At 39.4% G+C, this 27,665-nt stretch overlaps 1 protein-coding gene across 30 annotated transcripts in view; it reads right to left on the bottom strand.

The window, feature by feature from the left end:
* Positions 1-27,665, bottom strand: part of RBFOX1 (RNA binding fox-1 homolog 1) — a 2,469,250-nt gene that overhangs the window by 91,279 nt on the left and 2,350,306 nt on the right. For 21 of the 30 annotated variants that reach the window (XM_054041251.1, XM_054041252.1, XM_054041257.1 and 18 more), the window contains one exon: positions 5,551-5,631. The exons of the other annotated variants lie outside the window; for them this stretch is intronic. In XM_054041251.1, the coding sequence (XP_053897226.1) occupies positions 5,551-5,631 (81 nt within the window). The remainder of the gene's footprint in view (positions 1-5,550; positions 5,632-27,665) is intronic. 30 annotated transcript variants of the gene reach the window in all.

Raw genomic sequence — 27,665 nt, 5'->3', positions numbered from 1 at the left:
AACAGAAATAGTGTCCCCAGGTCCGCTCTCATTGAAGTCAATGGCAAAACTATCTTATGGGAGTGCAAAACAAGTGGAAGGGAGCTCCTGGTATTCCTAGATCAACACTCTAGGTAAGAGCTTATAGCATTTACCATTTATATGATCAGGGCTGCCGAGAGCAGGTTCGGGCCCCAGTGAAAACATTTTTTCGGGCCCCCCAGCAAGGGCGGACCAGCTAAACAGTGCCGTCGAGGGGTGGGGGGGAAGCCGGGCCCCAGTAATTTGTACTGGCTTTCCCCCCCCCTCCCCAGCCCTGCATATGATAAATATGGAGGATGTCTGGTATTCAGTGGTTACAGATCCAGGTATGTGGTATATACAATCTCTTCAGTCCTAACTCTTCTCTTGTGCATGTACAGAGCTCCTGCTGAGAATACAAGAACTGCATGTGCACATCAAAGGGCACAATTTGGCCAGGTATTCCTATGTATGCACATGAAACTAATGCAAAGCTTAATGGTTTATAGCTTTTGGGTTGGATTTTCAAAAGCACTCAGCTTTGGTCCAACTTTGCTTCCATTGAAGTCAATGGCTTATCTCCGAGTGTTTTCCATGGGAGTAGAGTTTGGCCAACTCTAAGCTCTTTCAAAAATCCCACCCCCTGTTATCGGATGGGATCTTTGCTACAGCAACCCAGCTAACAGGCCAATTTTAGTAGATGCAGGGGTTATGTCAGTTGGCTGCTCCCTAGAGTACAAATGTTTTCTATTGGTAGCTGCTGCTCCTTTCTGTAGACTGACTGTTTTCCCACCCTCTTCCCTGTGTTTTGGCTTCAATGTGCAACTTATTCTATTCCATTCACTACACAGTGAAACCTGTACTAAAGACTGAGCACTTGCAATATGCAATTCCTTGTCTTGAACATTTTAACACTTCCGTATCTGGTGTACTGTCTACTTCATTTCTATGATCTGTCTGCAAAGAACACAAAAAATATCTGTGAAAGTCATCAATAATACCAGAGATTTCTTTCATTCACTTGTGGAAAGGTCATAGATATGGTGGAAAGTTCACCAACTCCAATGAAGGGGATGCTGAACTTGCTCCAGGAACAATGGTGCTTCGGAACTTCATTCCCTGTGATAGATAGGTAGTTGCACAGGATGATATACCAGTCATATCTGCATGCAGTTAAAGGAGCTTCTGGAATTTGTACTATGGATTGGGATTGTCATTGTCCCTTTTGTTTGGCCACCGCTGGTGAGTTCTTAATGCTGATGTTGTAGATCATGATGATTATGCTTTAACTCAATGAAACTACATGCATTTTAACAAAGTAAATATGGTGACAATTTATTTTATTTTCATTTTTTTAAAACTTATTACTTTTATGTTTAAAATATCACGTATATAGGATAAAATCGGAGCCTTCACTTTTAGTGTGTGTGTCTGTGCATATGCGTATATAAGCGTACTTGGCTAGATCTTATCCTGAATTAGGGCAATTTTGCGCTTTTTAGAATCATCCTCCACTAACTTGGGGGTTACACAAGGGCAAAAAATATCCAATATATTTTTTTTCATATTTTAAACATAATATAAACCTGTTTAAGGCTAATTGGGCAGCTTCCGCATTAGAAACAGTAGGGAAGAGAGGCATGAATACAAAGTGAATTCATTTATAATTCAAATGAATATTTGTATTTTTTTTATAGTCTTTGCCCAGTTCTAATAGTAGAGTCTATGAGGAACAAATAACACAGCTGTCAATTATAGGCTACCTTAGGCACTTTTTTCTACAGTGTTATCAAAAGATCAAATACTCTCCTAGGGCCCAAACTTGAGGCAGTTCCGCTTGTTGAACAGCTCTAGTATTTGGCGATTAAAGGGTTCTGCATCTCATTTTCCATTATGTAGAAGCTTTTTAAGGAGATGAAAGTCTCCTCTGGAAACACTAATTTTCTGAAGTGAGGAGGAGTGAGAGGAAGAGGGACTCAAATGTATTAGTCACAAAGGACCAAATTCTCTGCTGCACCAAGTTTCTGTCAGTGCTGCCGCGAGGCTGTGCACCACAAAGAAGTTCAATATGGTTCCCTGATTCTCTGCTTGGTCTCAATCTAGGTTGCAGCAATCTTTTGACTGCTCTAATCATGGCAAGGGATCCTCCACGGCTGCACTCAGGCTACTTCTCCTCCTGCCCCTTACTCACATACTGCGCTGGGTTGGTATTGGAGGGGAGTGTAGAAGCCAGCTATGACAACTGTACTCCTGATAGGGATTCTCCCATGCTGGGGGAATCCCCAGCAGAGGCGATAGGGCCAGATTCCTTTTTGTTTGCATACGTGATCAAATTAGGATATGAATGCTATGTTATTACCATTACAAATGATTCACTTAATGATTATATGCCCTAAAAAGATCTAGCTTTAGGCCCATCCTGTATTCAAACCTATAGGAGTAAAGGAGATATAAGGCAGTTGCTATACATCACTTCCTGTGCGCAGGAGAAGCAGGTTCTGCAGACTGATTTGCAGTACGTTGCACAAGTGGGTAAGAATGGTTGGGGGAGGCAGAACCTTGATTCTTTCCCCCTTTACACCCATCAGTGTAGTTACATCATTGGAAGGGTACACACGCTTCCTGGAGCATCGGGCACACTAGGAGGGAGAATGTGACTCAAAAGTCTCACTCTTCCTCGTGGGACTGCTCAAGAGACAGCCTAAGATGTACTGCCTCTTGCTACAAGCTAGCTCACAAAGTGACCAAATGAAGAATAAATTTAACCAAATTCAGAGAAAGGCAGTTTACCTCCATTTTTCTTTTCATTCTTTTGTGATAGCTAAATGCAAAGGTCAATAAGTAAGTTTAAATTTAAAAAGGAAAATTTAAAGACAACAGCATTTTTAGAGATGGAAGCTGAGATTTTCCAAAGTACCCAAAGGATATGGATTCCCAACTTCCACTAAAATTAACCATGTCTAATTCTCCCTGGCATCTTTGAAAATCTCAGATGACTGTCCTCCTTCAGTGTTTAATGTGATAACAAATTTGCAACTTCCACTATTTTAAGGGGGATAAAATCATTGTAATTTATCCTGAAATATTAATCATTTATAAGAATGGTAACAAATAGCAGCACAGGGTGATCAAATCACAAGTCTTAAAGATTATTGAAAGATGAGGATTGTAATGCTGCTATCTACATGGAATGACAGTAATATAATTGTTAGCCTCTTTAAGGTTAACACTGATGTGTCTATTCTCTTTTCAGGAAAGTATTTTATAGAATTGGACCAGATTAGAAGGATAGGAGTTGCTGACCAAAATAAACACACATTAATGTAATGTACTGGAGATTAAATTTACACCTTACGTATTTAATTTTTTAAATATAGGACCCAATACAAATGAAGGTGTGTTATTTCTCCTTATTAGAAAAGCTTACTAGAAATATGCAACAAGTTTCAAGTACTGCAACAACAACAGTAATTAAAATAATTTAATTTTAACAGCACTGTAATTATAATCCTGTAAGGAAAACTATGTTCTGTCAATACTACTAACAGGGAAGCAAATATGGTGACATGCAGGCATGGAGATTCAGCAAAATAATAGTGATTTGTACTGAAATGATTAGTTGCAATCTCTGTTCTGGAGGTTTATGTTGAAGACTGGCCATTGGGAGGCAAGTGGGAAAGGTATCTGGTATCTTGCTTATCTAACCTAATTGAAAACAAGGAGGAGTTTGTTAGTATACCATCTTTCCAAGACACACCATTCCTGAATGAGTTACTTTGAAGATATTTATCTTGAGAGCTAAAAACAGAGCTTAGTTTGGCCATGCAATGACTAACTTAGGATTTAGTAACACTGCAAATATTTGAAAGATGTAAATACCAAGCACAGAGAGGATTTATTTAGGGTGGAATATGGGCATAAATTGGAGTCTTGGGGCTAAAATTAAGAAAGGGAATATTAGGAGTGAATCGCAGGAAAACTTCTAACAGTGATATGAATTAGGTACTGGATAGTTCTCTGATGAATGTGGCCCAATTACTCAGGACATTTAAAACAAAATGGGATAAAACACTAGCAATGTACTGAAGGGAATAATCTTCTAATAGCAGGGAAACAGAATAGTTGACATCGTAGGTCTTTCTCATCTCTAACATAACACAAGGCATAACACCGTTGGAAAAAAATCTGCTTGGGAAAATAGCATTAGATATTTTCCAGTATAAATGTAATGTGGTTAGATGATCTCTGGACTATTTGTCCATATTTTGCAATACTTCATATACATTAAATTACCTTATCATTCATTGGTAAGGACTTGCTTAGGGGTTATTGTACACATTTCTGTAGTAGTAGCAGTAGCAGCAGCAATAGTGATAGTGTTGTTCGCTGCCAGTGACAAAACAGCAGCACAATTGTGATGATGCAGCAACATAACTTCCCCCCCCCCACACACACACACACATCTTTTTCCTAGAGAAAACTCTGATATTCTGCCATTCAGCATTGGAAAGAAGTATATAATTTAAAGCAGCAATGCTAAATATTTAATTTGATTTATTATAGTAAAGATGCCTCATTGCAGCACTGGTGTCCAGAATAGTCACTCTTCCACTTGCAGTTTTGCAATGAACACCATCTGACAAAAATGACCCCAAACAGCTAAGGGTAAGCATCTTCTATAGGGAGACCTCACTGGTGAGGAATATATAGAAGATGCTACTGCTCATCATGTTGTGACAAGTCAGATAAAGAGGAATCTGGTCTACCAGAACAAGCAGGAGTTCCTGTTGACTTTGTAATCATACATTTGATATTTTAAGGATCATTTCACTAAATGGTGGGGGTTGTTTTATTTTCCTTGAACATTTTGGTAGTAGCACCAATGTAAACAATCAATATTACTACTACTGTTCTCATTAGGTCCTTTTTTCACCCAGATCATATTCAGAACTGATATCATCATCTTCATCATCACAAGACACAGTATTGTCAGAATAGTTTCCACTTCTGCTATAGGATTTTAGAGGATTTGGAGACATTTCCATTACAGATGCATGTGCACAATACATAACTATTTTTATTGGGCCAGTTGTTTGTATATTCAGTATCCATTTGCACACAGCCTCTCTTTTATTGTCAGTGGCTTACATACTTTTCACCCCACCCCAGACAATTTAAAGGAAGACTCCATTTCTAAGGCCCATCCTGACACAAACAAGTGGTGGCAGGGTATGAGATTCTTGATTTCTTGCTTATTTCAGATTCAAAAAAGAAAATATTTGACTTTGTCAAAAATTAGTGTGTCCAACAGTAATGGACTCCAAATATTAGTGTCACTACAGAGGTTTTGACCAGTATAGTAGAATAGTATAATATTTTCTATTTACAATAATGATGATGTAAATAATGAATCAGTTGCTGAATTACCTGTAGAATTACTTAAACATGTTTATAAATATCACATTTACCTTAACAACAACTACTGGGGGCTTAATTCACATTTATCAGCTTTTGCCACAAAACAAAAATAGAGCCGTAACACTGGCTTACTTGTGGATGTGTATACTAGTGAACTGGGGGCACTGTACACGGGAGATCCCTCCTGGTTTGCCTGGCACAGCAGCACCCTGCCTACAAGAGAGAGAGAGAGAGAGAGAGTGGAATCTGGTTTTGGAACACTCAAACTAAACCTGTATTTTTATCCCAAAACGAAAATAAAGCCATAACACTGTGGAAGTACAGTGAAGCAGGGGCACTTTTTGCCCTTTGACTTCAAAACAGAAAGAGCCCCAATGAACACTTACAATCTTATATTAGAAAATCAAAACACAGATTTCCCCTCCCCCAAAATATAAATATCCATTTTTATATGGGGAGGTTGGTGCAGGCTGTGTGCATTCCATGCATGATGGCCCCTCAAGCAGTTATGCTGCTGTGCTTTATTGCAGCTGCTCTCTCTCAGTCTCTTTCCCCTGTATTTCTAAAGCAGAGGCTGCCTAATTAGCCCCGCTTTTAACTTAGGCAATGCAACCACCCACACCACTTTTCCTGAAAAGAGAGGCTGCTTGAACAAACACAGCAGATAAATCAAGCTGAAAATCTCATAAGTACTGATTATGGAACAGATTTGATCTCGGTCACACCAGTGTAAATTCAAAGTAGTTCCATTGACGCCAAAGATTTACTCGGATTGACACTGGTATGACTGAGAACAAAATATAACTACTACTTATTAAGTTTCCTGCACTTTTGGTATTGCTTGGGTCAGAAATATATGAGAATAAATTCTTGCAGTGGTATATCAAGTACATCAGCTGAATCCAAGAAGTACAGAGGTACACAAAGGGCAGAAATTCTAAAAGGTTAATGAAAAAAGTTAACCAAAGATTTTGTTTTGGGCAAAGATTCAGCTAGGTTTTTATTTTATTCTTTGATTTGGGGGAAATTGAGTCAATGCTCTGCCTAGTTCTACATTCCTACCTCTAGATCTGCCTGGGCAACCTTATGAGGGACTGAATATTGACTAGACATGAAGAAAACTATCCTTTCACCTCTTGAAAGGACCAACCCATGTCGGGAATAAGGCCCAGTATAGGGGTAGTACGAGGACATATGGCCTGTGCTACATCAATTTTGTAGTTATTGTAGATACTTCAGGTTTTTAGTATTGTGAATTCTGTGCCTTCATAATAACTGAATTCACTTTAAAAACTAAAATACATTGGGCCAATTTCTGCATTGATTTATAACCCATGCAACCCCACTGAGCACAACAGGACAGATTTTGGACAAGAGTGTGAGTGACAAGTTGGGGAACCTGTCTTTAAACTTAGCAATTCTGGTTGATGTCATGAAATTGTTTTGATGGAGTAATTTTATCATGGAATGTCTTTATATGAACTGGAATCCACTGGCTGACAGGGTCTTCCAGACCAGGGTCAATGAAGAGTCATTAACCTTAATGATTGTGCTCTGACTGGGTATACTATGGAATTCACCTGAGTAAGGAAACAGTTTGACCAAATTTCTCTGCAGAGAGCTGGTGAAACAGAGTGGAAAATCACCACCAGCAGAACAAAGAAACTAGATATTGGCAGAGCAAGACTGGAAGTTTGGGCAGAAGAGGAAGACACGGGCATGCTTTCATGGCAGGACGGTCTGGTTTAACTGAGGAAGCAGCAAAATTCAGAGAAAGCTAGCTGATCTAGAAAGGCTCCATGATTCTGAAGAGATGGCTCCTGGGCACACCAGAGGACTCTGCCTAAGCACAAGGAACTCTGCAGAGGAAACCGAGACAAGGAAAATGGATACAGGTGGGTTTATTATTTTGTCTAGTGCAGTGTCTCTTGTGCTGCTAAGTAAAGAGTAAAATGTGTTAAGAATCCTGTGCAAAGCCTGAATGTCTGTTTGCTTTCACTATTATGCGCCCCTCAAGTGTTAAACTGTAAATCCAGAGCACACACATGGCTGGAGTTCTAGAAGAGAGTTCTTACGTCATGGAGGTGGGGGGGAGGGTGTAGGCTATGGAGGGGTCTGAGGGGGTCTGCACTAGTCCCAGAAGCTATGCTGTTTGACCGCAGGGTCCCAGCTCCCAGGGAGGGATACTAGACAGGAGAATAGGTGCACCCTCGGGGTGTGGAAAGACCCCAAGCCAGGGGCAGTGCCTGAACTCTGTTCAGACTCAGGAGGCTTAAAGCACATGGGGCCCCATGAAGTAGTCTCTAATCACAACTGCCTGGGGAATGTCCAGATCGAGGAGGAACTCTGACAGGGTTGTGTGTGTCAGATGGTGTCCTGTGTAGACAGACTTTTCAAAGGCTAAATCTAAATAATATTCTTTTCCCACCAAAAGAAAATGCTAGATAGGTTTCCTATGTAGAATTTGGATACCCCCCTGAACAATTAAGAAGTATTCCAAACCTAAAGTCATGACCAGACCAAATTCTTTTTTAAAACTTATTTTTTTTAACTATTAACCACCTCTAATTATTGGTTCCAGCTAGGATAGGAAGCAGAAATACTTGGAATACCGTGAGAAAAAAACAATCCCTGTGATATAATCAACTTAGCAAAAACCAGGAAGTACTGGAAATCTCATGAGAGAACCTATTATCATTGTAAGTTTCCCAGCTCATGGGACTCAGTTAAGTAACACAACTTTTGTATATTTGTCTGAATTGAACATCCTTGCATTTTGTGATTCACCAATTACAAGTCTTAAAGGGATGTGATAAGGTTAAATTTAGCCCAAAACTTAGATTTTGTAAAAACAAGCTTATAAAAACAAAGACCAACTAAAATATAAAATCTAAAATTAATTTAAAATAAAAATTAAAAAAAAAAAAAACAAGTGTAAACTGTTTTTAAACAAATAAATATTCCCACAGAGGGCCACAATTAAGCAAGGTATCCCTATTTAGGGTAGCACTTAAGTCAATGGGATTTATACATGTACTTAAGTGCTCTCTTGAATATGAATGTGTCGAACTGGTGTTTGCAGTCTGGCTATTGCAATATTGTGCTACTGCAGGAACCTGAAAACAAAATTGACTAGAAACGATAAAGAAAAATGGAACGGATTAGTCTTTTAATCTTGTCCAAGGTGAGCAAAATGCAAAAAATAAATGAACAACATACACGCAGGAAATTGTATTAGATATTAAAATTATTTCAGCCTTAATAACCTTAGCTAGTATTAGAAATACAAGACAGAAGATTTACTTTTTTAAATTAAAATATTTATAAACATGAAAGCATCCCTTTCATTTTCTTGCTTACAAAATTTTGATATTTGGATCCCATTCTATATAATCTAATAGCTCTCCCATCTATTATGTCTAAATTACCTTGATTCTGTTTTTTTCAGAGAATATCAAAGGTTTTCCAGTCAACACCTTACCTCTTCTAAGTTGTCCATGATTAAAGAATTTTTTATCACTGTTAACTGCACTGATATAGATGAAGACTCTCTTGTTTTCACTTTGTACAACTATATGGATATAGTTACATTGCTACATTTCTCTCAAAAAAAGAAGGTGCCTGCTTCATTTATGTAACTAAATTGCACTTATCTAATTTTATTTTTAAAGTTTAGCATTTCAACTAACATATAAATTTAAGCTAAGTATCCAAGTTATTATTACTAGATTTCTTTTGACAGATATTACAGTTTTATTAGGATTAACTCAAATGAGGGCTCAAGATTCTTGAAGTGTCTCATTTTGGCATTAAAAGTACTTAAATTGCAGAAAACATATATAAGAGAAGATTTAATTATTTTACAGTAAATGCCTTGGGGAAAACTTCAGTGTACTGGAGGCAATTTACAAAATCCCAATGGAATAAATACCACATTTCCTCTAGAACACTAAATCCTAGTAGAACCTAATAAAGGCACCTTGATTTTCTATTTCTTTTTATAAGAAAGCAGATTCTAAACATAGCTCTCAACAGATCTTTTCTGTGTAAAACTGTTCTTTGAAAAATCCACCTCTACCTCGATATAACGCTGTCCTCGGGAGCCAAAAAAAAAGTATTGGACATAAAACAAAAATAATACATTCACACAAAGGTTTATTTTAATGCTGCACTTTCCTCCACTTTCAGTGAATTTGATGCCAGTTTTTCATATAGAGCAACCAGAAGTCTGCATTTTTTGTGTGTCTTTCATCTGGGCAACTACCACATTTGCACATAGAAAGCAAATGACTATTGGACTAGGGGAGCACACTACATCATTAGGAGATACCCTCTGTTGAGTCCAACCGCTGAGGTCCATGGGCAGAGGGCCCTTCCACTACATTGACCTACCTAAGGATCGAGCTGGTCACAAGGGCATGCATATCGCGGCTCCCTCAGGATAAGCTTCAGGAGCTATTGGGATTGCTCAGGAGAACTGTAGGAGCCAAGAAACTCACATTACGAGACCTGCAGTACACTATGGGACACCTGAATTTTGCCTGCAGGTTTGTTGCCCTGGGGCATTCTGTGCCCGGCTTGCAGTGGCAACAGCAAGAAAACCAGGCCATACCATTATATACCAGTTATTAGAGAGATGAAGGAAGACTTAAGGTGTGGGAACAGTTTTTTAGTCAATTTAATGGGGTGTTGTGATGGAGGGAGGAATGGTTATTAGAAGCGGGTCTGAAAATCCATTTGGATGTTTCAAGAGGCTTTGAGCAGTTTTACCAAGGCAGGTGATGAAATGGCCCACTATCTGGACACAAAATGGGGTAGTACATGACATGACTTTCCTGGAATTTTTTTCCCATTTTAGTTGCAGTGCTTATTTAGGAACCTGAGTTGGCTTAGTGGTGCTTCTGGTGCAACAACCTGGCGGTGGTACATGTTATCAATTGCCAAACTTCCATATCACACAGGGTCATGAAGGTAGTGAGGGCATTTGTGCTACAAAGTTTAAGCTTTAACATCTGTTTTTCTTCAAAGCACTTGCCTGGGGTGGATAATGGCATAGCAGATGCCTTGTCTCATTTTCAGTTTGACAGATTTCAGGGGCTTGTACCATGAGCTAGCGACGAACCTGAGCGGATGCTGCTGGTGCTACAGAGCCTGGGTGTAGGATGTTGTCAGTGGCACAGAAATCTTTGACTCTGAGCACATGGCTGAGCTATGAAGGAAGTTTTAATGAGTTCTTCCAATTTCAGGATATGTAATGCTAGTCACCAATATGGCCCATCTCAGAAGGGCGGGTGCTGCAGTACATGGTCATTGGCAACCCAGGTGCTGGTGTCCTCAACGATCCTGGCATAGTGCAAGGTGCAACCAAGTACTTTTGCGGGGATGGGGTTCACCTGTCAGACTTGGAGGCTGACACGTTTTTGGCCACTATAAAAAAGGCCACTGGGAGATGTCTAGGAACTCGACTGGGTGGGAGAGGTAGCCAAGCTAATTGCTGGCACCTCCTTGTGGCAGATATCCAGTGCAGGTACTCCATAGGAAAGGCATCCAGTGACGAGATACATAGCCTGGTAAATGACCTTAAAAGGAGGTGCTTGTTAAAGGAATAAAACAGAGAAAGAGGGGGTGTGGAAGTCCTATGATTGGTTTGGCAGGGAACCAACCCCCCTTCCTTAGAGCCCAACATTAACTCTCCTACAAGGGGGTGTAGATGGTAACATCCAAGCCATGGGTTGGCTGGGGGACATGGATGGAAAATGAAGGGGAGCTGGTGGAAACCCCGGGTAGTTATTTGAATGAACATGGAGTTGCCTGCACTGTACACTTATCTGCCAGGTATTTCCAGACATCTAATAATAAAGTTGCGGCCTGATTAAATCCATATACAGTGTCTCCTGTACTTTTTTCAGTATAGCTGGACAACCTCCACTCAGTCCAACCACTTAAGTCCATGGGCAGGCAAATAGACCCAGGAATGGGACTCAATTAGGCTAAGAATGTTTAGGAGATATTTTATATGCTCTGAGATTCCCATCAGAGGGTTCACCAGAAGGTCCATAAGACAGATCAGCAGCCACAAGAAAACTTAGCTAACCAGGCTGCCAGTGTCATGGTAGGGCAGGAAGTAGTGTGGTCTGATCAGTAATAGTTTAGCTAGTCTATTCCAACAGATGTGTCTGATGCACATATTTTGCCTAGCCACATCCCATGCTAATTCTGCACTATTTCTTGGACTCCAAGAGGATCATGTGGTATGATGAGATGCCAAAAACCATGCCAAGTTCATACCTGTCCTCCTGAATATTTTCACATGCAACCTATGATTAAGAAAGCATTTCCATTATAAGACCCTCGGTTCAGGTTGCTATAGTTCTTTTCTAAGAAAAATCCTACTCTTTGGGCTAAAATTTCTTGAGCTTCTGCACAGTACTAAGGGGTCTGTTTCATTATTTTATAGTTGGAAAAATCAATTCTTGCTATTTTTGAGATATGAATATTTTTCTAAATAGTGTTTTGAACAAGCAAAGCATTTTTCAAGGGATTGTTTTTAAATCGTTCAAATAACTCAAAAATGGCTTTTTACTAAAAGTTCAAACTTATTATGAACTTAACCCACAGAAGCCTGGTCAACATTAGGGAAACTTCCCACCAAACTGTAACTGGTTTTATAACAGTTCAGCTAAAACAATTTTATATCCAGTTGGAGTTCTGGGGTAGACCACGTTCCAGGAAGTGTAAACCATTTTTATTGAACCAGTTTCAACAGCACTTTCAACACTACATTTGCAAATGGTTTTATGATCAATTCAGCTGAACCTTTTTTTAAAACTGGTCAGAATTTGAGGAAATGTTCCCAGTGTAGTTCAGGCCAGAAATTCCTTTCACCTATTGGAAGATTTTTTTTAATACAAATAATGATGCTGTGTTATCACTGTAGAAAACAACCCACAGACAGTAATGAATGTTTTCACCTTTAAGATTACCTTGAAGATGTATGCAGGTAGTCAAAAAGGAGAAAGCATCATTTTATGTTTGGCCCACAAACTAAATTAAAACTGTCTTGCTTTCTATCTAACTTATCTCATTTGTTATGTTTTTAAATATCAGCACACATTTTGTAACTGTTATCTTGCCCCCTTGACCTCCCCTTTGAAAACTAACAGTTTTCAGTTATGAATATCTCTAATAGATTCTACATACAAGGCCATTAAAAAAAAAATTTTTTTACCTCACATGAATAGCTAAGTATTCCCTTGTACTTCTCCAAACTTGCTGTAGGAAAAACAAAATTTGGAATACAGAAGTAGATACTGATGTTATCTATCTGCAGATTCTTATCAAATTACCCAAAGTGACTGTGTAAAACTGACAGACCCCAGTCGGCGGGCGGGATCAAACCTGGGAACCTCCGGAGCTAAATGCATGAGCCTCTACTGCATGAGCTAAAAGCCATTTGGCCCCTAGCTAAGGCTGTAGAGCAGACTCATTAACCTTGCTCTCTAAGTGGTCTCAGCGCCACTAGATGAGACAGAGCACCACACCCAGGAGGTGTGTGGGTTACAACTGCACCCAAAAGTTGAATTCCCTATGTGGGACGCAGCTACCCCTATCATCACAAGGGGATGAAATTCACATATACCTGCAGCAAGAGAGGCAAATGAAAACCGTATTTATTATTCATTCAGTCTATTTAGTTACCTAGATATAGTGCATTATTGCTGTAGCTGCTAGATACACCGCTACCTCAATATAATGCGACCCGATATAACACGAATTCGGATACAATGCGGTAAAGCAGTACTCCGGGGGGGGGGGGGGGCTTCGCACTCCAGTGGATCAAAGCAAGTTCAGTATAACGCGGTTTCACCTATAACGCGGTAAGATTTTTTGGCTCCTGAGGACAGCGTTATATCGAGGTAGAGGTGTACCTGTTTACAAAGTTAAGTACATAACTTCTATTAAGTATCAGAGGGGTAGCCGTGTTAGTCTGAATCTGTAAAAAGCAACAGAGGGTCCTGTGGCACCTTTAAGTCTAACAGAAGTATTGGGAGCATAAGCTTTCGTAGGTAAGAACCTCACTCCCTTGCATCTGAAGAAGTGAGGTTCTTACCCACGAAAGCTTATGCTCCCAATACTTCTGTTAGTCTTAAAGGTGCCACAGGACCCTCTGTTGCTTTTAACTTCTATTAAATTATGCAGGCAAACCATCAGAAAGTGAACAAAAGCTGAACAGAATATCTGTGTCCTAAAACACTTCTATCACAATCTTTTTATTTTAATCAGTTGTGTCTATCTGAAAGTTCTGAAGTTTATATGAATTCCATGATCACCATTTCCCTTGTCTCCCACCACAACTAATAATAATAATTAAACTCTGTTTCAATATGTCAAATTTCCTCCTGCTGTTTGTCCTTTCTCAATACAGTCTACTCATCATTTTTTCATCTCTGTATACATAGCAGGAATTATTATTCTTACACTCCCAGTTTTTCCCTTTTATTCTGGTAGTCATACCTGATGTAGGACACTGGAAAGTCAGTTTTGCTCCAGGATACACCAATAAAATGCTGTGAAAAATCAAAGAGCCATAAAACAACCACTGGCAGATCTTCAGTTGATATAAATTTTCACAGTTCCATTATCTCAGTGGAAATATGACAAAATATATCAACTGAGGTTCTGCCCCTCAACTCTGTAAAGGATGAATCAGCTTCCCCGCTCACCAGCTTTTTAAAGTCCTAATCCTGCAAGGCATTGGGCACCACAGTGATAGCCCTCAGCTATCTCCACGAGTTTGGTTTAATTGTTGTTTTTTTTCCACCTCATCCACCCAGCATTTCTGGTTCTCTTGAGAAAAGCATCAGTCGATCATTAAGGATTAAGTAGCCTGGAGCTAAGCAACGATCAGTGTGAGCCACAATGTATAGAAGAGGACCAAAAAACTATTGGAAAAAGCCTGGGCATATGTCACTGGAGATAGTGCACAGAGCATGGAAAATGACTGAAGAAAGTCATAAAGGCTCAGCTGCTGTCCTGGAAGCAGTCTGGGGAGTACTGGAAACAGCATATCAGTAATTCTTTACTAACTCTAATCTATTATGGTTTCCTTTTAAAACAACATTCAACTTAAACTTAAAAATACAGAACATTTAATCACTGAACTGTTATTATAGAAGGGAACCGTCACCTCCTGAGCACGCCCTTGTAGCTGAGCATGGCATTGCTACGGCCTGCCTCTGTTTCTCCCCTTTTATGAGATAACTATGAGGTGACTTAAACAGCCTGGTCAAAGAGAAGCCAAAGATTCTACTTTGCAGCAGTATCTCTCTCTTTAATAAAGCTTTCTAAAAGGAGCACTTGTATGTGGGTTTAAAGGCTCTTACTTCAGAGCCCCGATAAAACTCAGAAGTCCTACAACAAAAAAGTCTTTAGGTTTCAGCAGCAGCTCCTTCTGCTATAAGGCCTCAGGCTTCTCTACTGCATCAAGAGCTCTGTAGTCTTTCCCTTGTTTATTCAGGGTGTCTCCCAGGCATCCCTACATGGAAAGCTTTTGTAGTCTCTTTCCTGCTTGTTCAGAGTCTCTTCAGGCCTATAGAGCTTTTACCTAGTTCAAACTCCCTAGGAGCTCCCTTCCTTTAGAACATCCTTTCTCCACAGGAACTTTTTTTCAAGTGAGCTCTCCTAAACTTATGATTAGGCCCAGGTGTGCCTTACTTAACTGCCTTCTAGCTAGTTAGGCTGTTAACTATTCACAGATGGACCTGGGTTGGCTTATTCCCTTCAGTGGAGCCTGTCAGTGTAAGCTGGGCCTTTGACTCCCTTAAAGGGCCAGCCCTGTGACAGTTATGCAGTAAAAAAAAAAAAAAAAAAAAAAAATCAAATACAAGATAATTATACCTTTTTTTGACTTGATGGATATACAACATTTTTTTAAAAATACACTCCCCTTTATTTAGGGCTACATGCTGACTTCTTTACAGAAAAATAAATACCTTAAACAAATGATGTGGGTAGATCTCTATCCACAGGGCATCAGAACTACTAAAATTTGCTGTTTGATTTTTGTTTGTGACCTGGCTTTAGGAAGTATCTGTAGTTCTGCACTTGAGAAACACGAAGTTGCACCAATAGCTAGCCCCATGTCTGGTGCCAGATCCTCATTAGCGGTTTTTCCTCCATTCAGAGTGACTCATTCTGTCTTGAAAAAAGACTAGCTCCCTACTGATTTTCTTTTTTTAGGTGTATTATGCTGCTGCTTTTTCTGGCGGTGAACAGCATTGTGTTCATTCCTAACTGACACACCCCCAATGGATAATCTGAAATTATTATTCAGCATGGATTATTTCAAACATGCCACACTCCACAAATGTTTTCCAGAAACATCTAACAGAAAGGCTACTGTTGTGTAACAACATTATATGCTAGTTTGTACAATCCTTACTGACTTGGGTGAACAATTACCAGTACTTAGACAAGAAGTCCCATTTGTAGTACTCACATTAAGTTCTCACTTAAACAAGGGTTGCAAAATCTAACCCTTGGTTATTAATATATGTATAATGTGGCATGCCCTGGGCTTTAATAGGGTTGAAAATATGCTGCCTGTGCAACAACAGAGTACCTTTTACATGTTTTCTACATCAGATAATTAGGATCCTTCTCCAAACAGAATTAAATTTATTTTTTAGATTTATAACTCATGCCCCATCACGTCTCAGATGAAGACACTACATTGAAAAAAGTATTTTTAGTTCTTTTCTAAAGAGAAAAAAGTGACATCACCCCAAAATTACCCATCTCCGCTGCACTATCTGCAAACAAACACTTGAGTCCAGAGACTATTCGTGCCTTAAAGACAGAAAAACTTCAGACAGCCTTCTCTTGGTGAGAAAATTACAGAGTTGAGGACTCCACTGAGAACCTTATCCCAATCAGTTAAACATAGGAGCTTTTAGTCCAAGAATTACAGTGGAATGAGGGAAGAAAAGGGGGCCCATAGGTAGCCAAAGGCCAAGTCAAGTACTGTAATGTTTTATAAATCAAAGTCAAGACCTAATATTGCTGCTGGAAGCTAATATGAAGCCAGTTTAGTTGATTACGAAACAGCCAATTTTATATATTCCTTGTGGCTTTTAAGAAGCCAAGTTCTGCACCAACTGTAGTTTCTAACTGATCCCTGGGCATAGCCCCATGTAGAGTACTTTTGTAATAATCCAATATAAAATAATTACTTGTGACCGCTAAGGTGCTTCCTGAGGTCTATCAACGCTACTACGCTATTGAGACCATGACCTTTCCCCCCATCTCTTCTCTGTCAGTGATGTTGGTCTCCATCATGCTCTAGTTCATTATTGCTTCAATCACCTTTGCGCTTTCTCTCCTGCTGCTCTTTATGCTATACATGGGAGAAGTTCCTTGTAAAAATTAGTGAAGCCACTACATTATCCTCCTTAAAACTCACTTCCATTGTAATATCTACAGAACACTTGACAATGGATAGGTAACAAGTGAGCTGACACTGATAATTGTTATACAATACATCACTTGTACCATGTCCATCACTCCTTCTCTGTTTCTTTTTAGTCACATACTAAAACTGTACAATTTTTGTTGTGTGTACAGGGCCCAGCACAATGGGGCCCAGTCTCAGATTCTAGGTGTTTCCATAATAGAAATAAAAATAATAGCAGCAATGGTGTACTGTACAATAATGGCCATGTGGCAAGCATGTCACTGATGTCATGCCATCACACCTGGTTTATGCCTATGAATTTAGGCTAGGCCATGACACTGTTAGCTTGTAGGAAAGTGGTGCTGGCATAAAAGGAAAGATGCAATATGTCTCTTACTTCATTGGCATGCACGCCACAGAGCACAAAATACTGCAACCACATCTTACATGTAGCGTAAGCCATTTCCATCATACATACACTCATGATGAAGAATTACAGGAAAACTGAAATTTCAAATAATAAATAACAAATTGATTTAATCAGCCCCAACCATTCTCTCAATTATAGCTAATAAGAAAACATTCCACCAATAAAAACCTCAACTGTCATATAAACCAGAATATACCATGAGCTGACTGTCTACAAACTTGAAATTCGTTTGTTATTGATGACTTCTTATATCTCATGAGGTCATCAATAACTCATGAGAGAAGTACATGATGCATCCTTTGTCAGTCTAGTGTAAATCCTCTCACATCCTATTCATATACTACCACCAAATGACTCCAAGTTTGAAAACAGGTTCTGAAACAGTGTGAGAAGGTGAAAGGGAATGGAGCTAGCAGCATTTCAACAACTGCAATTGTCCTACATAGAAACTTTACTACAGCTGAACTTGACAGTGTGTACGTGTCTGTACCACACACACACATACACACAGAGACACACAGATTTTCAGAAGTGCTGAGAACTCATAATTCCTCAATTGAACTTAATGGGATTTTCAGGTGCTCAGCACCTTTGAAAATCAGGCCAATACTTCTCACCTCTTCATCTAGTTACAGTAGAATTATTTCTACTGTTTAGACTGAAAATGGTCTTCAGGCTCAAAAGTTAGCATTCAGAACTCCACTTCTAATTTAAACTGAGTCTTGGTTGTATTTGCTGTCTTTGGGTTTTAAAATAAAGTAAAACAACACATGATTTATCTGTGCTATACCACCCCTTAACAGACAGTTAGAAACACAACTGCTTCATAAGAGGTACAGTTTGCTCTCCTCTACAATAGTCAGCCAGCTCTGTGGGCTGAAGTTCAGTGAGGGCTACTGCTGTGCCTTCTTCCTCACCCTTTGGGAGTGGTTAGTGATGCTAGGTGAGGGCAAAGACTGCAGGCTCACTAGAGTCTGCATGGAGGCATGAGGAGCTGAAGAACCTTTTGATTTGTGCTTTATGTAACCTGGCAGTGTCAGAGCACAATTTAGTCCTCAGTGACATGCCCAAATCATAAAGTGAGTCAGACACAGAACCAAAACTACAACTCCTGTCTCCCAGGATAGGTCTGCACAGAAGCTGGGAGGGGTAATTCCTAACACGGGCAGACATACACGCACTAATCCTACTCATGCCAGTGCTGTGACCCTGGCAAACCAGGTGCCAGCTCATGCTGAAGCCCCAGGTCAATTCAATTGTTTATTAGTACAGATCAAAGTGATTGTTAAATGTATAAGAGTGTATTAGGTGTTTAAACCTCATGGAAACTAATGGAATGATATTTGCATTGTTTTCACTTTTATAATGTATATAATGTATAAGCAAACATTTGTTATAATGTAATAGCAAACATTTACACTGTAAAAAGCAACAGGGTCCTGTGGCACCTTTAAGACTAACAGAAGTATTGGAGCATAAGCTTTCGTGGGTGAATGCCCACTTCATCAGACACAAGACTGGGCATTCACCCACAAAAGCTTATGTTCCAATACTTCTGTTAGTCTTAAAAGTGCCACAGGACCCTCTGTTGCTTTTTACAGATTCAGACTAACACGGCTACCGCTCTGATAATTTACACTGTAAATACTCGTGTAATTTATTAATCCATCAGACAAGAAAAAAGCCTTGTGAAATGCAAATGAAGAACTTTAAACAGAAAACTGCTAATTTCAAAGCAAGTATGTGATGATCAGAGGTCAAAGACTCAAAATGCATTTCTCACTTTCCATCATCAAAGGACCCCCACCCTCTCCTCAGGTAAGAGACACTGTCAGCTTGTTTTCTGTGAGAAGAACCTATAAGAATGGACTCAAGGAAAGATCCTTCCTCTCTGGATTGTTTAGATTCTAACAGGGCAGAATAACTGAACGAGAAGACAGAAATTCCCCAGAGTTATTCTGGGTGGCCCTGAGAGACTTTTGAGAAACCAGCGGATTACTACATCTTTGCTACCATTTGGAATTATAAACTGTGTCTCACGGTACATATATTGTACCTGCTTTAACCTCTCAATAACTCTCATTTCCTTTTAGGTAGTTTGTCTGGGTGGCAAGATAGACTGGAGTGTCTGAGGAGACTGTGACTCTTATGGTAAGACTGGAATAGTGATCCAGGAGTTCACATTTGTCACTGGCTTGGTGAAATCTAATTATAGAACACACTACCAGCTTGGGGAGTCTGCTTTGAGGTAGGCCCTCACAGTTGTGAGTCACTCCAGACAGCAGCGTGACAGGTGCCTAAAAATAGCAGCATGGCCACAGTGGCACAGGCAGTGGCTCAGGCTAGCCGACTCCATACATACCCGGGGACTAGGCAGGATTATACTTCAGTGGCTAGCCCATACTGCCGTGACCAGACTACTATTTTGGGGCGCTAACTTGAGCAGAGCTAGGGCATGTCTGTCTATCCTTGCTGGGAAGATCACTTCCCTGTTGTGTACCCAGAGTCCCCTTCCCTCACCAACTGACAATTCTGCTGCCTTCACAATCAAAAAAATATTCTGAATAATTGTAACTACCCCTGACATGTGATGCATGATCCCTGCTTTTTCTTCTGTGCTTGTTCACTTGGGAAATTACAGGCCCTGGAATTGCAGAGGCACATGAAAACACTATGTAATGGTGGGAAAAAAAATATAGAAACATTTCTTAACTGAAAGATCCACTTTCAGTTAAGTGCAAGAATTCCTTTTTCCCCCCCAAACAAGTTTCACAAAGAAAAAAAATGTAGAGAAAAACAGAAACTTCTGTACCATTTTAAGCCTGTTTCAGAAGGCAGCCTTAACTCTGTAATAAGTAAATAGACAGCAGTGTATTTTGTAAAAAATAATGAAATCTTGGTCATTTGAAACCTCAGTGTAGGAGGAGCTGGTATTAAATCTTCGCTGAGTAAATACAATGGAGAATCTGTAATCTGGTACCCTGAAATGGGGAGACAATGCTGGAGAGGAAATGGAAGGATAATGAGTTAGCCAGGCATTCTGAATATAGTTCAACATCTTATTTAGTATGAATGACAACTTTGAGCTACTTTAGGATTAGGCTGGCAGATATAAGAAGGATCTGACACACAGCAGAGTAGTTTTTCACTCTAATAAACTATATTAATGATATTACATCATATTATAAAGCCGTTGGTTTGCCTAAATGTCCATCCTCTGCAACTGATCTTTTTTCTGGCTTTGTTTTTCCTCCTTTAATCAGAGCTATGCATTCATGTGCATAACTATAATTAACTTTTAACGTGGTAAATACCCCGCACTCAGCCCTGAATAAACAATTATTTTAATGATCACCTTGTCTTTTATTTTATTCTGAGAGATTCTTTTAAGGGTATCACTCTCCATATATTACTACTATTATTAGGATTACTGTCATGCCTGTAATTTGCTAGCCACCTTCCAATCATACAGGGCTCTGTCCTTAGGTCCAGTCTATATGATAGGGTGGTGAAAATGTATCTGTATGCCATCTTTGTGATCCCAGAGTTCTCAGAGTTTCCAGGTTTCATCCTATTACTTTGCAAGTGCTCAGAAAATGAATGACTTTCACTGATTTTAGGAGCTGCAACCTCACTCTTACTCCTATATTAATTCTGAGGAACATTCCTAATTTAAAAATGTAGGTATACTTGGGCTGCAAGTAGCAGTAGCCTCAAAAAATGCATGGTTGGGAGTTATAAAAGCTACTTAACTGTGGGTGAATGTAAAAATATACCCACAATGCTGAAGTTAAAAACAAGACAAGAAAACTACAGACCTGGTGACTAACATGATAATGAAGAGGAGCTATGATCAACAGGAAGGAAGTAGAGTTCCCTCTTGATTAGGATGCTACAGAGTCTGACTCTGGATAGGTTTACTGTGTCTAGCTAATTAATAAATGTGGCAAGGAAAATTATATATAAAAAACCACATGCAAGCTAAAATAATACGTTTTTGAAATATTTCTACAGCACAGAATGACATCATGTCCACTTGATATATTTTTATGACCCGCATAGTACAGAAAGATTCTGAAGAATTCAAATGTTAAATTAAAACAAACCAAAAAAAAGTTAGTCTTCTTAGTGGCAAAGATAGCCTGCCAAACATAAATCGAGGGTACGTAATGCAGTGTTTCTTCCTGTATCTGTGAACAGCCTGAAACAATGTCTGTGGGAGATGTAAACTCTGCAGCCACCACTAATCTGAAAGGGGTGTTAACTCTAAAGCCTAATGAAAATATTATCTTCATCAAATTAACACTTTCATTACTAACCATGTTTACACATGGATTGGGAAAAAGGGGGAGTGATGACCAAATGTGGGATGCGAATTGGGAGATGTTACGTTAAAGGGGAGAAAGGCAGTGGGGAAAAAAGGAAGAGACACATAAGGACAGGCAAGATAGTTGAGAGACAGAGAAATGAGGAGGGGGGGTAAGAAAAGGATGAAAATGCTGATTCTAATGATGAGCATATTTACCCATTAAGTGAGGCTAACAATGCAATAAGGTACTGAATAACAATAAATCATATTAACTACAAGCTTCGTTATTTACGTAAAAGCCCTATTTTCCACTTGATCCTTGTGTAAACCTGCCTCTAATGTTGTTGGCAATTCTCCTGTAAGTTTGAGAGAGCATGTGGTCTTAAATTCACACACCAGCCCACAGAACATGATTAAAATTGGAATTCAGTTCTCTGCACAAGAGAGTTTGATATCCCTGACCTAAATGGAATACCTCCTCCTTTAAAACTAATCATATTATGTAGCTCAGTTATAGGTAAATGTACATGTGTGCTTGGTTCCATTCTGCATGCTTTATCTTTGGGTCTAGAAGGAGCATGTTTATCTTACAACCAAAGAAGCAAGGGAAGGACTTGCCGCCGAAGAATGAAGCAGTGGTGGTAGAGCTGCCGCCGAAGTGCAGCCGATCATGGCTTTTTTTGTTGTTTTTTTTCGCCGCTTGGGGCAGCAAAAATGCTGGAGCCGGCTCTGCTCATGACTGCTCCTGTACCTCTTTTACTCCCTGCCCCATCTTTGTTCTTTGTAACAGTGGCAACCAGTGTGTCTGGACCAGCCTCCCAACCAACGTACACCAAGCACCCTCTTTCCTCTACTTCATAAAAACTAATGAGGTTCCATGGAGCATTTCACTCTGTGTTCATCTTTATACAGGTTACTGTATAACCAAAGAATACAGGTTACTGTATTCTCTGGTACCCATTGGTGCCTTCAGATTAGTAAAATTTGGGGTTTGGGGAATATTTTTGTTGAAAGCAGTGGTCCAAGTTTCATGGATATAGTTCTTTGCTTAGCACATTCCACCAGCTCCTACTGTAAACTTCCCTATAGTTGAGCATGCAAGAATCAAGTCAATGGGAATTCTATAGATTTGGAGGAGAGCAGCATAAAAACCTTATTGTACTGTACTTTATAATTAATACTATGAGGTATACATATACAGGATATTCACATATTTAACATGGAAAGATCTGTTATATTTATGTATTTTTTCAAAAAATATGCAGACTAACACAATGATAAATATATTTTGATTAACCTTTCAGATTTAAATGTACAACCAATTAACTAATTTAATCTCTCTCTCTCTCAAAAAAAAAAAAAAAAAAAACAGCCGTTGGCATTATTCTTTGAATAATCCTTGTTTAGTTTCCATAATGGTATACATTTTAATGAAAAACTCATTATAACGTAGCATAAGGCATAATTAATTCTGGGTGATTCTTTCTGTGTAAATAGCTAGTACAGATGTTGAATTCCATTTTCTACTGGCTTTATTAATTTTTCATAAACCAATATTTCGACTGTAATGGGTTATAACAGCTCCATAGAAGTTTTAGAAATGCATTAACTGTCACCAGTGTTGTTAATCTAACTGGGATTTTACCATTTGTATGATAGTACTTTAACATTACATTTTTTAAACAGTGGTTAAAGCTTTGTTTTATGCTTTGAAAATGTACATCTAGGTATAATTAACATAAGGGATATTTAAGCAATATTTGGTTAATTTGTCTGTATTTAGAAAACAAATTAGTCTGTTTAACTAATAATGTCCTAGAATAAATTTAGAGGGGAAAACTGCTTAGTTGACAGCAGAGCTCAAAACTAAAGGCATATTGTGATGGAATACACTCCTCTATTCACACCCTACACACTAATGTAATAATCTTTGTATAAGGTATGCCTTGTGAGATATAATTTGAAAACTCATAATTCACTGGTCAGTATTGTACTGATAAAATATGTGTGGCGACATTGTATGTGAAGTTATAAGATTCCCCCATATGAGGTCATTAACACATTTCAAAACCCCACTGCCCTACCCAAGCAGAATCATCATAGAATCATAGGACTGAAAGGAACTTAGAGAGGTCTTCTAGTTCAGTTCCCTGCACTCAAGGCAGGAATGAGTCAGCAAACAGGTCTGTCCCTACGCAAAATAATGTGTGCTTGCCTTAAAGCAGAAAACAGAGTCATCAAGCAGGAAGGGAAAACAAAGGAAGTTCACACAGGTAGAAAAAAACAGCAGGGATTATCCTTCCACACAGACTGTTTGTCTCCTGGTTCACAGCTGGAAATGTTTTTCAAGAGAGGGATTGAAACTATAAAATGGAGGGAACACCCCAAGGGACCCCTTCTCTCTCCCACTTTCTGTCTCTGGCATTGTACCTAAGATGACAGATGAAAACAGCAAACAGACATTGGACTGGGGGAGGGGAAGGGGAGGGGTCAGTAACTTTGCTGGAAACATGTGGTGAGAAATTTTGTTTCAATACAATATAATTTTGTTAAATTAGACACTAGTAAGTGTTTTATCTTGCAACCATTTTGACTTTTATGTCTCATTACTTATACTCACTTAAAATCTCGCTTTTTATAGTTAATAAACTTGTTTTACCATTTTATCTAATCCAGTGAGTTTAAATTGAAGTGTCTGGGTAACTCTATTTAAGATAATAAATTGGTATATTATTCCTTGAAAGTAATAATAGACTTAAAATATCTGTACTGTCCAGGGGAGGGCTGGGCAGTACAGGACATACGTTTGGAAGGAGAAATACAGGACTGGGGGTGTGTTGGGTTTTCTCTGAAGTATAGCTGAAGCTGGTGAGAGCTAGGGTGTAACTGGCAGGTTGCAATTACACACAGAGACTCGGGGCGTGGCTTGCACACTGGAAGGCTGTTTGTGAGCAGCCCAGGTGGGAGCTACTATAACTAGGCATTGGAAGGCATTCAGGCTTGCAGGACAAGGCTGACACAGCCCGCAGCTAGCCTGGATTGTACCCTGGTATCTCACACATCTAATCAGATTGCAAAGTAAATTGAAATATATATAGAAAACCACAACATGACTGTACAAAAGTTATGTTTTGCATGTACTGTAGAGTGAACTTTTTATCTGAGGATCTGAAGTTGTTGTATAAACAATCATTAAGGCTTAAAAGATTCTGTGTGAAACATGGCTCATTCACTCATGTACTGGTGTTTCTAGGACACCCATTTCTGCTAAGCGAAATACGCTGGTGCTCAGAGACTGAAAGATTAGCATAGGGATAAAACCCCAGTGCTCAGACACTGCAGGGATGGGTGCCCTGGAAAGAGAAAAAAGGTGCGATTCCTCTCTCATATAAAGTCTTTCCATTTATTCAGCCATTTCCTGCCTCCCCCCATAATTACGTGCTTACATGTGCTATATTACAATACTTCCTATGTTAATTATAAACAAATATTCATTTTAAAGCATAAAACAAAACTACAATGGGAAATTACTTACCAAACTCTACTTCTTTGAAGAGATTATTAAAAAAGGATTTCCACTCTTAGATCTCAGCTTCCAACTGTGAGACAAGTTGGAAGTCTCCTAGCACTTTAAATGCCTTAGTGTTCGGAGGCACTGACAATTGTGAAGGAGCATTAGACCCACCCCTATGTTCCACATGCTGGGGACAAATTTTCCAAGGCAAACATCACAGTTAGGAGTGGGGTGATTAATTTAGAGAAGACTGTAGTATTACTGAGATGGGAGAACCCATTCAAGTGGAGCCATCAGAAGTAAAGAGCAGCATCGGATAAAGCCTGGCACCTTTGGTGACTGTGGTTGGAAAGGAGCCGACTGAGAAGGTTCTGGAGGGAGCTGAGGCAGTTATAACAGAACATGGGGGAGGTAGATGGTTCTCCTGCCCAGCTGGCAGTACCTCAGCAGGGTGAAAATTGTTCTTACCTTTCTTGCAGAGAACCAAGAATGGGAATCTTGTTTGCATAGTGTATTTTTATGCTTTAAAAAAATAGTTTCCATGTCTGTAAAATGGGTATAACAATAGTTTCCTACATAACAGAGATGTGGTGAATCACAGAGCTCAGTACCGAAATGGCAGACTGAATAATAAGTAGCTGTTCTTCATTTTTAGCAGCAAATCCTTTACTAAGGCATAGAATGCTTAACTATTCCATTATTATTTCACATATGAATACATCGGTCACCTCTGAAAGCTCCCATGTGCTATTTTTCTCTTCCTCACTGCAGGTTATTTTAGTAAAGATAACTAAGGGCCACATCATCCTTTCTCACAGTAAAAGCTTTGGTACAGGACTTTTTCCAAGGGAAACTATACAAGAATTTCCTCACAGAGATTCCCCTGGATCGTATCATCCGGTGGGAAGTGGAAGGTTTAGCTCCTACCCCTCCCCGAAAAATCACTCCCAAATCTGATGGATGCCAGGGAATATGCAGGACGGTCAGAACCATCCAGCCCAAGACCCTGCACCCCCTGCAGTAGCTGCTTGTCAGAGCAGCTTCAATGGACTCCCTCTGGTAACAGCTTCCCAAGAGGTGTATTAACTTTTCCATGCCACAGCTGCACAGATGACAAAGTGCATCCTTCACAGCCCAACTAGCCCTGGTTCCCACACCTTCCTTTCTCAGAACCCTGGCCCATGTGCAGGGCCCAAGGAAGAGAATAGAAGCCCCACTTCTACACAGAGGGATTGTGATCTGCCTATGAAAGGAGGCAAATCAAGGGGCCTGATGAGGCCCCCAAAATATTATTAATTGTTGTTATTATTATTTCTATTGTGGTAGTACAGAGGAGCCCCAGCCATCAATCAGGACCTCATTATGCTAGGCACAGTACAACCACATAACAGAAAGTAAATAACATGACTTTTCTTTGTAGCCACACTGAAAAAAATCACTAGAGGCATTTAAAAATTAGGAGGATTTATATTTAGGACTCATAAGAGCATAGTTCATACACCCCTATGAAAATCTCACAAAAGTATATCATCTCAGTAGCTGCATGAGGAGTCTTTAAACCTCTATTGGAGTATCTTGCTGGTGACTTTACCAGTACAGCTTGACTTTTTCCAGGAAAAATGAAACATAATCTAGTTGCATAACTAAATCGGGTAATACTATCTCTAACACCTTAACAGTTCGATTACATCACTAATTTATTTTAACATTTCTTCTTTTTCCACTAGTCCTGTGCCTTTCCCTACACTCACAGATCCATGTGAACCTCTAATACACCATCATGCACAATGGTGCCTAAAGGCTGTAACTAGATAGTAACATTTCTTCATATTTCAACAGAATAATGACCTGTTATCAGACAGAGATTCATCTACTCTAGACTTCAAGGTCACGTCTGAAACCCCTTTGCCCCCTTCTTGCAAACAGGAATGCTACCAAAAAGCAACCTCTTGTCTGCTCATGCATGCTCAAAATATTAGCTGTCTAAAGTATCTAGGTCTTTTAGATAGTCTTTAGCTTTCTCAAGTTATGAATATTAAAAAATTAATCTATTTAGGGAATATGGGATTCTTCATGCCTTTGCAACAATACTGTACATTCTATTAATTACAGTGTAAGAAACCACTCAATTATTCACCATCCAGAGTAAAAAAGCCTTTCTCAGGAGGACTGACAGGTGCAGTGTAGGTCTTAGTTTTGGGGTTAAGACTTGGGTAGTTGTTAGAAAGATTTGCTGCAAGATGCCCTAAGCCAATGGGAAGGGTAGGCATTAAACATATAATATGCCCATGACATAAATAAATAAATAGATAAAAATATGATAACATAAGAACGGCCATTCTGTGTCAGACCAAAAGTCCATCTAGCCCAGTATCTTGTCTTCCAACAGTTGCCAACGCCAGGTACCCCAGAGGGAATGAACAGAACAGGTAATCATCAAGTGATCCATCCCCTGTTGCCCATTTCCAGCTTCTGGCAATCAGAGGCTACAGACACCATCCCTGCCCATCCTGGCTAATAGCCACTGATGGATCCTATCCTT

The sequence above is a fragment of the Malaclemys terrapin genome, chromosome 10 (assembly GCF_027887155.1).
Source record: "Malaclemys terrapin pileata isolate rMalTer1 chromosome 10, rMalTer1.hap1, whole genome shotgun sequence".
Classification (NCBI taxonomy): Eukaryota; Metazoa; Chordata; order Testudines; family Emydidae; genus Malaclemys; species Malaclemys terrapin.
This window is presented reverse-complemented; position numbering and strand designations above follow the sequence as displayed.